The sequence below is a fragment of the Dipodomys spectabilis genome, unplaced genomic scaffold, assembly GCF_019054845.1.
Source record: "Dipodomys spectabilis isolate Male_0828 unplaced genomic scaffold, ASM1905484v1 ptg000227l, whole genome shotgun sequence".
Lineage (NCBI taxonomy): Eukaryota > Metazoa > Chordata > Mammalia > Rodentia > Heteromyidae > Dipodomys > Dipodomys spectabilis.
In genome coordinates, this window is record NW_024870904.1 from 3,293,594 (window position 1) to 3,306,745 (window position 13,152).

The following is a 13,152-nucleotide window of genomic DNA, read 5'->3' on the forward strand; positions in this document are numbered from 1 at the left end:
TGATACAGATCTATTCTAGTTTCCATCTGTTTTACTGCTAGCTTATGAGAAATATATATTGAATTTTATTGTGTTTATAACAGATTCCTTTCTCATACTGATTTCTCGACAATTTGTCTTCAGATCTATTCTCAGTGTGTCTGTCTTGGTAAATATAACACCATTGTGCTTTATAAAGAGCATTTAGGTAAAGATAATGCCTTCCACATCTTGTCTGTTTGTTTAGTCATTAAGAGGAGTATTAGAGGCCGGGCACCAATGGCTACCACCTGTAATCCTAGCTACTCATGAGGCTGAGATATGAGGATCACACTTCAAAGCCAGCGTGGGCAGGAAGTCCATGAGACACTTGTTTCCAATAAAGCACTAGAAAACCGGAGGTGTCGCTGTGTCTTAGGGGGTAGATCACTCGCCTTGATCTCAAGAGCTGAGGGATAGTACCCAAGCCCCAAGTTCAAGCCCCACGGCCGACAAAATAAAAGTAGAGTACCAGTTCTCCAATCATAACGACAGATTAAAGATATCATCATTCTTTGGCCTTTTAACCATGTCTTTGTAGACTTTACTTTTCAGCATAAAATTTTTATTATACAGATTTATGATATACCTGTTATTACCAATGCTCTGTATCTGTGGTAACACAATTTGTGCTGATGTTTATTTCCTCTCATATTATCAGTATTTGTATTTTTCATTATTGATTTTTGCTTAGGGTATCCTTATATTGATTCATTTTGATTTCTTGATAATCAATGTATATCTCCTTGAATAGCTTATTGAGATTTATGAGTGTATTTTCTTCTGTTCAAATCAGACAGAACCTGATATATTTACTATTTTTACATTACAATATAAACATGGTTTCATTTTAGTAATTACTTTGCTATTTTTTTGTTTGTCTCATCTGATACTTCTTTCTCAGTTTGCTTTCATGTAACCTGCACACAGCCTACGATACAGTGCAAATCACCTGTTATATAATCTCCAGGCAGTCTTCTATACACTGTAAATCACTTCTGAGACCTACTACAATTTACATCCTACTGAATAGTTGTTATACTGCATTGTTATTAGGATAATGCCAGTTTTTTCAAAGACTGCATGTTTACTATAGGTGGCATATTTTTCAAGTATTTTGGTTCTATGGTTTGTTGAATCTGTGAAACAAACAAATAGGTAAGGCCTAATAAACTCCTATGAAAATGCTAGTACAGGGGCTGCAAGGTGGCTCAGTGGTAGAGTGCTTGCCTTGCATACATGAGGCACTGAGTTCCATTCCTCAGCAACACTTCAGCAGAAAATGCATTGTGACTTATCACCAATTAAATGGCAGAGAACTAGAAGAGACATTCTGGCTGGAAGTAGTAGCATGCTAGCCTTTAGTGAAAAGCTTAGGGAATATGCCAGGCCCTCCCTGAGTTCAAACCCCACAGCCAACAATTAAAAGGAAAAAGAAACAGTCCCAAACAAATAAAAACCTCATTACTTACTCATGGCCTTTGTTCCTCTTTTACTTTCTATTTGTAACTGAATACATCATGTCATTCCATTTTCAACTTTCTTTCACATTGTGGGTTGAACCTTAGGACTTGCACATGGAAGGTGGATGCTACATACCAACCTATTGTTTCTTCTTTTAACATAAAAAAAGTCTGCTTATAGGACAGGGAAGTTGGCTAAGTGGTACGGTGCTTGCATCCCATGAATGAGGACCTGGGTTCCATTCCTTAGGTCCACATACACAGAAAAAGGCAGAAGTAGTGCTGTGGCTCAAGTAGTAGAGTGCTACCCTTAAGCAAAAGCAACTCAGGGACAGCACCTGAGCCCTGAGATCAAGCCCAAAGACCTGCAAAACAAAAAGTCTGCACATATAAATTAGTCAATGCTTCCTTTGCAATCTAAAAGATATTATTTCCAATCACTTTAGATCACTTTCAACAGTCTTGTCTTCCTTTCCAGTGAGTGCAGGGGCCACACACAGAACAGACCTTATGCCTCTGCTGTCACTTATAAACTAGCTGTTGTACAACAGTCAGAATCAAAAGATACATTTCTGCCCTTATTATTTTGAACATAATGTGATTTGTAAGGTTAGGTAAAAATTAGTGAAGGAAACCCTTCCTTTTCACTTATTTTTTGTGATTCTCATGGATATATCTTGTTGTACACTCAAGTCCCACACTTGTCATTTGAGTTCTCTCTGAACTACTTTTCAATTTGTTTTCTTCTTAGGACATACACATACACACACATGCTCAAGAATTTTTACTAGGTCATCTAACAATTGCTTTATTACCAATTCTTCTTATCCACAAGCAATTGTATCATCTACCTAGGACAAGACTATTATATTAGGCCACTGACTTCTCTTACAGGTCTCTGTGTCAACAGTCACCCTGCAGGAAACACCTGCACACCTTGGCCCATGGTGCAGGTGCCATGCTGTGTTGGTGGTGGACTGATGGGGAGCACATACCCTGCTCTGGGCTGCTCACTCCTGTCCCATGGGGCTTGTATGGTTTGCTGTTGCATAAAGATTTTGGCACTGCCCTCCTCTCCTCAGCTGGCTTCTTACCAAACTTTTCTTTTGTGTACCTTCCATTTTGAGTTCTGGCATAGACCATGAGCCCAACCAACTTTCACCACACCAGATGAAGTCTCCACATCAAACTTTTGGTAACAAATATTTAAGTTAAAATATACATATAAAGTTTTGGCTGGTTTTGTTCAGACTCCATACACAAGTGAGGCAAAAGATGGTTGGCTGTGGATGCTCCAGGTAGTCATCTACTCAAAGTACTGAGACCTCTACAACAGGGACTTCATACAAGGGTTTAAGTGATCCAGAAAAATGAAAGACAATTTTCAAAGAACTTCTCAATTCATTGAGGGAACAGAAAAAAATGTACACTTCATGTTAAGCTAACTATGGGAGGAAAAATGACCCAGAGCTGGGCAAACATAAAGATATAAGTGCTCAAGGTAATGCAAGAGGACCTGGGGTGGTCCCTGAGGGTTTAGTGAAAATCCTATGATAGCCTTGTTCAGTACCCAGTGTGTTCTGTATCCCAGCTTCTGTCCCTTCCAGTCACTCTGAGGTGCATCATTCCAGGTTAACCTGAGGAAGAAACAAGGGCTCTCCTAACATCTTGTTCTCTCATTGGGATCAAGATTGATTGGGAATTGGAGGTTCTTGGTTAAATACTTAGAACTCTGGAGAGCAGACTCTTCAGGGTCCTGACTTTGAATCATATTACCTGCCCCTGCTGATGATATCAGAATTTTCTCTAAAATAAATATGACTTTATTTGTATATTTTATCCAGTAACATTCACTGAATGGCTATTGAAAATAATCTAATTTAGAGCTGAAATCTTCATACAAAAGCAGAACTCTTCTAAAGCCTAATTTTGAAAAGGGCTACAGGATGAACCGTGTGGTAGGACCCTTGACATTCTGAAAACTTATGTAAGTTAACCCTCTCTTCGTGATTGTGTCTAAGGTGAATATGTACCTAAGTCATGGTTCACCACTTCTCTTCTGAAGACATAGCTTTTAGAATGAGCTGAAATTAGATATCCTGTCATTCACCCCTGGGAGTGGCCTTGAAATAAAGTGCAATCAGAAAGGGAAAAACAACAAAAATGCTTAAACACATCTGAACAGCTCAGATTGAAAAGAGGTTTTCTCCTACATCTATGTCCACACAGCACAAGATCACAGTCTTCTTGTTCAAATATATTGGTATTCTGGGACCTTAAACCATCACTACTTGATACTTCTTTTCTTATGATGCTGTTTCAAGTATACTGAAATATTTGGCCACATTTTATATGTTGAGATCTCTCTTTGAAGGTCTCATTCCGCACTTTACAGACGTGGACCACATTGTCCTGCATAGTATCTTGAACCTCTACAAGGACTTATGAACTAGTCAGAAACATAAAGGTCTGTGTATGTGGATTCACTTGACAAAAGAAACCAAAATATTCATACAATCTATCATTCCCCTGGCTTATAAGACATTTCAATATCATCCTCAATTGAGGATAATGACTATACTCTATGGATGACTTTAGGCTTAAACAAGAATGGTAACTTTTCTGCATGAGGGTCTAAAACCTATTTTACAAAATATCTTCCCTGGCCTTGGAGTTCTTTCTACTCAGGGCCTGGGTACTGTCCCTGAGCTTTGGTAATAAAGGAACAAAAGTGTTGACAGTCTATCAACTTGATTCACAGCACTACTTGTGGGAAATTTGGTGATAATTGGCCATAACACTTTTACAGCAATTCCTACCTAGTTTGCCTTTCAATTGTGATCTTTAAACCTCATACTCTTGAGCAAGTAAGAATCCCGATGTGAAGCACCAGTGCCCTGTTAGATCAGGAGATCTTAATTACTTGATCCAAACAGGACTCATGGTGTCCACATTACAGGATATAAAATTCATAACATCATATATATAGCCATATGCAAAGGTCACTTGGTAAAGGACTGTTTACCTATCATTGGGTAAACCACACCCAAATTCTTCCACTAAATATTTGGAAGAATGTATTGGTTACACGTATCTTATTATTGGTCCTCAGGTTGAATTCAGGGGCAAAAATTTGTGAGGCTTCCTTTACCTTCTATGCCAGGTGCCCTTTTGTATCACTGATTTTTCACATTAGGGTCTTGCATCTCTGCCTGGGCCTTTCAACACACTAATTTTATAATTACATATCACAAGTAGCAAAAAAGATAGGCACATATACCCAGAGCCATGCTTTTATTGGCTAAGATACCATTTTCATGGAGCTTTTGCATGGGATGGCCTACAAAACTAATTTCAGCTTCCTGAGTAGTTAGGATTCCACACATGAGGGAGTGTAATTGCTCATTTTTAATTGCTGGTCTGAAATTAAAAGAGGAAAGGGGGAGTTCCGGGAAGATGGTGGAGGAGAAGCTGGAATCTGAACAAGCTCTTGCATAGAAAACAGTTTCAGAGTTCCAGTGAACAGTCCCAAGCCAGAGAATCACACCAAGTGTGCCATCACAGGACAGAGAGTTAGACAAGAGAGGGGAAGCCAAGCAGACACATCTGAGCGCCTGCCAGCAGCTGCTGAGGCGGCGGCAGGGTCGCGGCAGCGACCACCGCCGCGGGGGCACACCTGAGACACAGTCCTGGACGAAGGAGCCAGACGCAGCGGACGAGCGGATTCTACTCAACACCAGCAAGAACCGACAAGGAGCGGACAACTTCATCCTGCAGTTTGCAGACCAGAGACGACCCGGGATCCAAGACTCGGCGTGAGTAGAAGCCCGACTTCCTCACTCCTTCTCAGGGAGCAGTGGAGGGAAGGCCACCCCTCCCCCCAGCACCGGTGATCTCCATCTTGGATACCGACAAAGCTCGGAGGAGCGGCTAGCTCCAGCTCAGGCCTTGGAATAAAATGAGTCATTTAGCAAGTCACAAGAACTTAACGGCGAAGTGACCTCACAGACTCAGTTCCATCCAGGGAAAAGTCACCCAGCTCAGGCGCCAGCCATTGGAGTGGCTCTCCTCACCGGGTAACCAGAGCCAGAGGCTGCCCCTCCCTCTAGCAGCCACCACAATCAATTGAAAAACAGAAACCCTGAGAATGGCTCCAGGCTGGGTGCTGTGAGTTTTTTTTTTCACAAAATAGCCCCAGGGAAAAGCTACTGTTTGTTGAAAGGCCTCAACTCTACCCAGAACCTAGCCTCATCACTGCATCGCCCTCTTTTGTGATTCTCAAAGCAGATCACCCTCCCAGTAAACTAACCTGGGAGGGGGATCTCAAAATCTTGGGTAAAGCAGAGCATTTTTCTGCCTGTTCCAACAAACTGACTTAAGAAACCAATCAAGCCACAGGACCTCAAGCTGACCAGAGACTCCAACCAGACTCTGGTTACAGACAAAAGGGAGATACAGGACTCTTCCCACCCCTCCCAAAAAAAAAAAAAAAAAATCAAAGAACTTTTTTTTTTCTTCTTCTTCTTTTCTTTTTTTCTTTTTTTTGTTTTGTTTTTTTTTTTCGTTTTTTGTTACCTTATATATATAAAAAAATTTTTTTGCTTTTCTAAAACTTTTATTAATCTTTAAATTTTGCCTCTTCTGAAAAAATAATTGTTTCCCATTAACTTTTTTTTTTTTTTTCTCCTCTTATAATTTTTATTTTAGGAATACGTGAATGTGTGTTTTCCTTTCTTTTCTTGTCTTCTTTCTCTTTTTCTTTCATTCTTAATTATCTTTTTGTTTTTTGTCTAGCTCTACTGAACTTCTGATCTTTTCTTCTCACTTCCCTATCCTTTCCATCTTTTCCTCTTTGTTCTTCTTTATGTGACTTAACTCTTGTCCTGCACATCCTCAGATAAACCCGTAGTTAACCAGTAGACCCTATCCCCCATTGTGTACACACTTAATCCACAAACTTATTACTCAATTCAAAACCTCTGAGACTTAAATTCAGTAATAGCAGTACTACCTCTTTATACCTATATAATATTTTAAGCATTTTTTTAAAGTTTTTCACATCTCCTCTATGTCCCTCCCTTTCTCTCAACATATTCATATTCCTCTATAAATAGATGGTCTTTTAATCTCTAAAATAACATTAATTTTTACGTTTCTATTTTTTTTTCTGGTCTCTTTTCATTCCCCTTTCCCTTTCTTCTTTTTCTCTCTCTCTCTACTTGCATCCTACCCAACCTATTTCCTGCATTGTGATTAGGACATAGCTAACTCTCCCTGTGCCTCCCCACACCAGTCTATTCCTATTTTTTACCCACATCTCTCCCTAACCCTAATAATTTCTGGTTTTCCAAATTCTTCTCTGCGGTTCGAAGTCCTTTAACATATAGTTGTTTGATGTCGAATAGATGTATCTGTTGAACTAGATTGTATCTGTAGACTATTGACTGTACAAATGCAAACTTTGGTTGATGGTTGCCTTAAGATAGTGTTCTAGCACAAAACTGGTGCTATCTTCATCTCAAATGGGCAGAGTAAGCCGGAAAAACACAAGAAAAATGGCAAATTCGGGTATCTCAATTCCCAATCTTGATGATCAGGGGTTAGAACAGATAATGAATAATCCAGAGGAGAGTTCCCAAACAGCTCTACAAACACTGCTGGCAAACATGATAAATGAAAAGTTTGACAACGTACAAAGGACTCTATATGAGCGTGATAGGGAGAGAGAGGAGGCATCCCAGAAGTTTATACAGGAATATCATAAGCGTGAGGAAGCTACTCAAAAACTGATACAGGATTTGCGTGAACAACTTGAGAATACTCAAAGAGAAAGGGAGGAATGGCGTGAGCAGGCTGAGAACACTCAAAGAGATCTGCAGGAATCCCACGAACGGGAGGAAGCTAATCAAAGAGTAATACAGGAATTGAGAGACCAGGTAGAGAACACACAAAGATCACTAAAGGCATTCATGGAATCCATTAACAAAGAGCTGAAGGAAGTCAGGGAGACCACAAAGGGAATCCTGAATGGAACCCAACAGAAGGAATGGGAGCCCAAAGAAACCATAACCAATCAACTAAGTGATTTGAGGACAAACACTGAACACCAAATTAAGGAAGTAAAGAAATTCATACAAGACCTAAAACAGAGCTTCAACAAAGAACTTGAAGCCATCAAAGCCGACCAACTAGAAGGAAAAGAGATAAAAAACAAAGTAGAGAGTCTTGACAGCAGGTTAGACCATGCAGAAGATCGAATCTCAGGGATTGAAGACAGCCTAGATATTATAGAGAAAGAACATACAACCATCCAAGACAAGTCCAAGAAATATGATAGATCTATCCAACACCTGGAAGACACCATCAGAAGGCCTAATCTAAGGATAATGGGTGTAGAGGAGCACCTAGAAACAGAAGTTAATGGTCTAGGAAATTTGTTTAACAGGATCCTAGCAGAGAACTTCCCAAACATGCAAAAAGATAGGCCTGTCCAGATACAAGAAGCCTTTAGAACCCCAAATAGACCAGACCAGAATAGGACATCCCACCGCCACATTATAATCCACACAGGATCAACTCAGAACAAGGAAAAGATCCTTAAAGCTGTCAGAGAGAAAAGGGTAATCACTTATAAAGGGAAACCAATTAGAATCACCTCAGATTTCTCAGCAGAGACAATCAAAGCAAGAAGAGCCTGGAATGATGTATGCCATGCCCTAAAAACAAACAACTATCAACCAAGAATACTGTACCCAGCTAAACTCTCCTTCATAACTGAAGGCCAAATAAAAACCTTCCATAGCAAAGAAAAATTGAAACAATACATCTCCACCAAACCAGCCCTACAAAAGATTCTTAAAGATGTCCTACACATAGAAAACCAACAAGACCATAATAAAGGCCAAGAAACTGCACCCAAACTGAGAATCCAAGAACCATAGGAAGAACCCAGTTTTCACAGCCCCCAAGAAGGTGGATAACATGGCAGGAACTCCCAAATACCTCTCAGTCCTATCTCTTAATGTTAACGGACTGAACTCTCCAATTAAGCGACATAGACTGTCCAGTTGGATTAAAAAACAAGACCCTTCTATCTGCTGCCTGCAGGAGTCACATCTTGCCCGTAAAAACAAACACATTTTCAATGTTAAAGGCTGGAACAAAATCTACCAAGCAAACGGACCGCATAAACAGGCGGGAGTTGCAATCCTAATATCAGATAAAATAGACTTCAAATTAAAATTCGTGAAAAGAGATAAAGAAGGTCGCTACATACTAATTAAAGGATCTCTCCTTCAGGAGGATATTACAATTCTAAATATCTATTCGCCAAACAATGGAGCACCCAAATTTATCAAAGAAACACTACTTTCCCTCAAATCCCATATAGATCCAAAGACATTAATTGTTGGGGATTTTAACACACCACTCACCCCACTAGATAGATCAACTCGGCAAAAACTCAACAGAGAAACCGCAGATCTAAACAGCTGCATAGATCAACGAGACTTAACAGACATTTACCGAACATTTCACCCAGCAGCATCGGAATACACGTTTTTCTCAGCACCACATGGAACGTTTTCTAAAATAGACCACATTTTAGGCCACAAAGCAAACTTGTCTAAATTCAGAAACATTGAAGTTATACCTTGCATCCTCTCTGACCACAAGGGAATAAAATTAGAACTCAACACCAAAAGCCACCAAAGAAAGTCCGGTATCACATGGAAGCTGAGCAACACACTGCTGAATCATGAGTGGGTCATGGAAGAGATTAGAAAGGAAATTCAAATGTTCATGCTATTCAACAAAAATGAACACACAAAATACCAGCTCCTCTGGGACACAGCAAAGGCAGTACTCAGAGGCAAGTTTATAGCTCTGAGCTCCTACATCAACAAATTGGAGAGATCTGAAACTAACAATTTAATGACACATCTAAACCTCCTTGAAAAAGAGCAGCAAGATAAACCCCAATCCAGTAGACGGAAAGAAATAATCAAAATTAAATCAGAATTAAATGAATTAGAATCCAAAAAAACTATAGAAAGAATCAACAAAACAAAGAGTTGGTTCTTCGAAAAACTTAACAAAATTGACAGACCCTTAGCAAATCTTATCAGAAAAAGAAGAGAACACACCCAAATTAATAAACTCAGAGATGAGAATGGAAACATCACCACGGAAACAAGCAAAATTCAGAACATTATAAGGGAATACTTCTCAAAACTTTATGATAATAAGTTTGAGAACTTGACAGAAATGGACCTCTTCCTAGCAAATATTGACATGCCAAAACTAAACCAAGATGAGTTAAACTATCTTAACAGGCCCATATCAAGCATTGAAATAGAAACAGCAATAAGAGACTTCCCAGCTAAGAAAAGTCCAGGACCAGATGGTTTTACAGCGGAATTTTACAAGGCCTTCAAAGCAGAGCTCACACCAATTCTCCTCCAACTCTTCAATGAAATTGAAAGAGAAAGCTCACTACCAAACACATTCTATGAAGCCATCATAACCCTCATCCCAAAACCAGGCAGGGACTCATCAAAGAAAGAGAACTATAGACCCATTTCTTTGATGAACATTGATGCAAAACTTCTCAACAAAATTTTGGCCAACCGACTTCAACAATTCATCCAAAAAATCATACACCACGATCAAACAGGATTCATTTCAGGGATGCAAAGCTGGCTCAATATACGCAAATCAATTAATATTATTCATCACATCAACAGGAGCAAGAATAAGAACCACATGGTTATCTCAATAGACGCAGAAAAAGCATTTGACAAGATCCAACACCCCTTCCTGATGAAGGTTTTGGAAAAATTAGGAATCCATGGAACATTCCTCAATACAATAAAGGCTGTATATGAAAAACCTACAGCCAGCATTATACTCAATGGTGAAAAACTAAAGCCATTTCCTCTTAACTCAGGAACAAGACAAGGATGCCCTCTCTCTCCACTTCTCTTCAATCTAGTATTAGAATGCCTAGCTACAGCAATAAGACAAGATGCAGACATAAAGGGGATCCAAATAGGGAAAGAAGAAATAAAACTCTCCCTCTTTGCAGATGACATGATCTTGTATTTAAAGAATCCCATAGACTCCACTCCCAAATTACTCAAGCTGATTCAAAACTTTGGCAAAGTAGCAGGTTATAAAATTAACCCCCAAAAATCAATGGCTTTTCTGTATGCCAACAATGAGAAAAGTGTGGCTGAAATTAGGAAAGCAACTCCATTTGTAATAGCCCCACAAAAAATAAAATACCTAGGAATTAACTTAACTAAAGAAGTGAAGGACCTCTATGATGAAAACTTTAAAATCTTGAAAAAGGAAATCAACACAGAACTTAAAAAATGGCAAAACCTCCCATGCTCCTGGATTGGAAAGATTAACATTGTGAAAATGGCAATACTTCCCAAGGCTATCTACAAATTCAACGCAATACCTATCAAAATTCCACCCTCATTCTTCAAGGAAATAGAAGAGGCAATCCAAAAATTCATATGGAACAATAAAAGACCCCGAATAGCAAAAACGCTCCTCAACGGAAAGAACACTGCTGGAGGAATATCAATACCAAATTTCAATCTCTACTATAAAGCCATAGTAATCAAAACAGCTTGGTATTGGAATAAGAACAGACCTCAGGACCAATGGAATAGAATTGAAAACCCAGAAATGAACCTACAGACCTATAGCCATCTAATCTTCGATAAGGGAGCTAAAACAATAGAATGGAAGACAGACAGCCTCTTCAGTAAATGGTGCTGGCAAAACTGGTTAACTATATGTAGAAAACTAAAGCTAGATCCTTATATATCACCCTGCACCAGAATCAACTCCAAATGGATCAAAGACCTTGAACTCAAAGCAGACACTCTGAAAACATTACAGGATGGAATAGGAGAAACCCTGGGTCTCCTTGGCTCAGGCTGAAATTTTCTGAATAGAGACCCGGAAACACAACAAATCAAAGAAAGGTTGGACAAATGGGATTGTATAAGGTTGCAGAGCTTCTGCAGGGCAAATGACATAGCTAGCAAGATCAATAGAAAGCCCACGGACTGGGAGAAGATCTTTACTAGCCATACAACGGACAAGGGTCTCATATCTAAAATATACTTGGAACTCAAAAAATTAAACCACCCAACAACAAATCCTCAAAGAAACAACTGCCCAATAAGTAAGTGGGCGAAAGACTTAAAGAGAAGCTTCTCTGAAGAAGAAAGAAGGATGGCCAATAGACACATGAAGAAATGTTCAACATCCCTAGCCATAAAAGAAATGCAAATCAAAACAACATTGAGATATCACCTCACTCCAGTTAGAATGGCAAAAATCAAGAACTCTAACAACAACAGATGCTGGAGGGGATGTGGACAGAAAGGAACCTTACTTCATTGTTGGTGGGAATGTAAACTTGTTCAACCACTTGGGAAAGCAGTATGGAGGTTCCTCAAAAGACTCCACATAGAGCTCCCCAATGACCCAGCAATCCCACTTTTGGGCATTTACCCAAATGATCACAAACAAGGCCACACTAAAGCTACCAGCACAACTATGTTTATTGCAGCATTATTTACCATAGCTAAGATCTGGAACCAACCCAGATGCCCCTCAGTAGATGAATGGATCAAGAAAATGTGGTATATATACACAATGGAATTCTATGCCTCCATCAGAAAGAATGACATTGCCCCATTTGTTAGGAAATGGAAAGGCTTGGAAAAAATTATATTAAGTGAAGTAAGCCAGGCCCAAAGAAACATAGGTCCCATGGTTTCCCTTATTTGCAATATCTAGTATAGGTATGAGTCAAGCGGAAAAAGTCAGAGAATGTGATGTTAGGAAAACGAACCCTCAAATATGTATTTTAATGTTTTTGTTTCTTTCATGCATGTGTTTCTAATGCATTTATAAGATTATTTCTTTGTTGCTTTGTATGTCCCTCCCCCACAGTGTAACCCCCGCTTTCACTATATTTGATGTCAGTATAACATGTGGAGGAGACGGGGACAAACAAGTCGTTTAAGGATTGAGGTGGACCTGTTGCAACAATGAGAAGTACAGAATGTCATGTCAAAACCAGCTTTACAATGTCGGTGGGGGGGTGAGGGGGGTATGATTGGGTGGGGGGGAGGGGGGAGCCTGGGAAGGGAGGTGAAGGGTAAACAAAGGAGGAGGCTGCAATGCTTGGTAAGAAATGTATGCATTATCCTGCCCATGTAATTGTAACCCCTCTGTACAGTATGTTCTCAAATAAAATTAAATTAAATTAAAAAAAAAAAAGAGGAAAGGGTACTTTACCAATTCAGTGAGCATTAAGTCCCTTTAATTGTGAATTCAAGCAAAGTGTTGGCCAAATGATAATAACAAAAATAATACAAAACATTAATAAAATATGTTATTATCAGGCATACTTTTAATGAATGTGGCATGTTGGTTCATAATTTGAGGTATATAACAGGTCTAGGTAGGACTCCAGTCTGTGAACCATCCCTTCTCAGAAAGCATACAGTTTGTAAACATGGGAGAATGAGCAATTTCCAAATGGATAGAGTGTGTGTGTGTGTGTGTGGTACAAATAGGAAGGCCAAGAGCACAGGTGCCTCCCAATCTCATTTTTTTTTACTAGGCCTCTGTAAATAAG

The 13,152-nt window shown here is 39.4% G+C and overlaps 1 protein-coding gene across 1 annotated transcript in view; it reads right to left on the reverse strand.

The window, feature by feature from the left end:
- Positions 1–501: 501 nt before the first annotated feature.
- The window catches only part of LOC122123323 (zinc finger protein 568-like), a 63,917-nt gene continuing 51,266 nt past the window's right edge, over positions 502–13,152 (reverse strand). The window contains exons 7-8 of the mRNA XM_042697676.1: positions 1,045–1,157; positions 502–630 (exon numbers count right to left, since the gene is read on the reverse strand). Of these exons, the coding sequence (XP_042553610.1) occupies positions 502–630; positions 1,045–1,157 (242 nt within the window). The remainder of the gene's footprint in view (positions 631–1,044; positions 1,158–13,152) is intronic.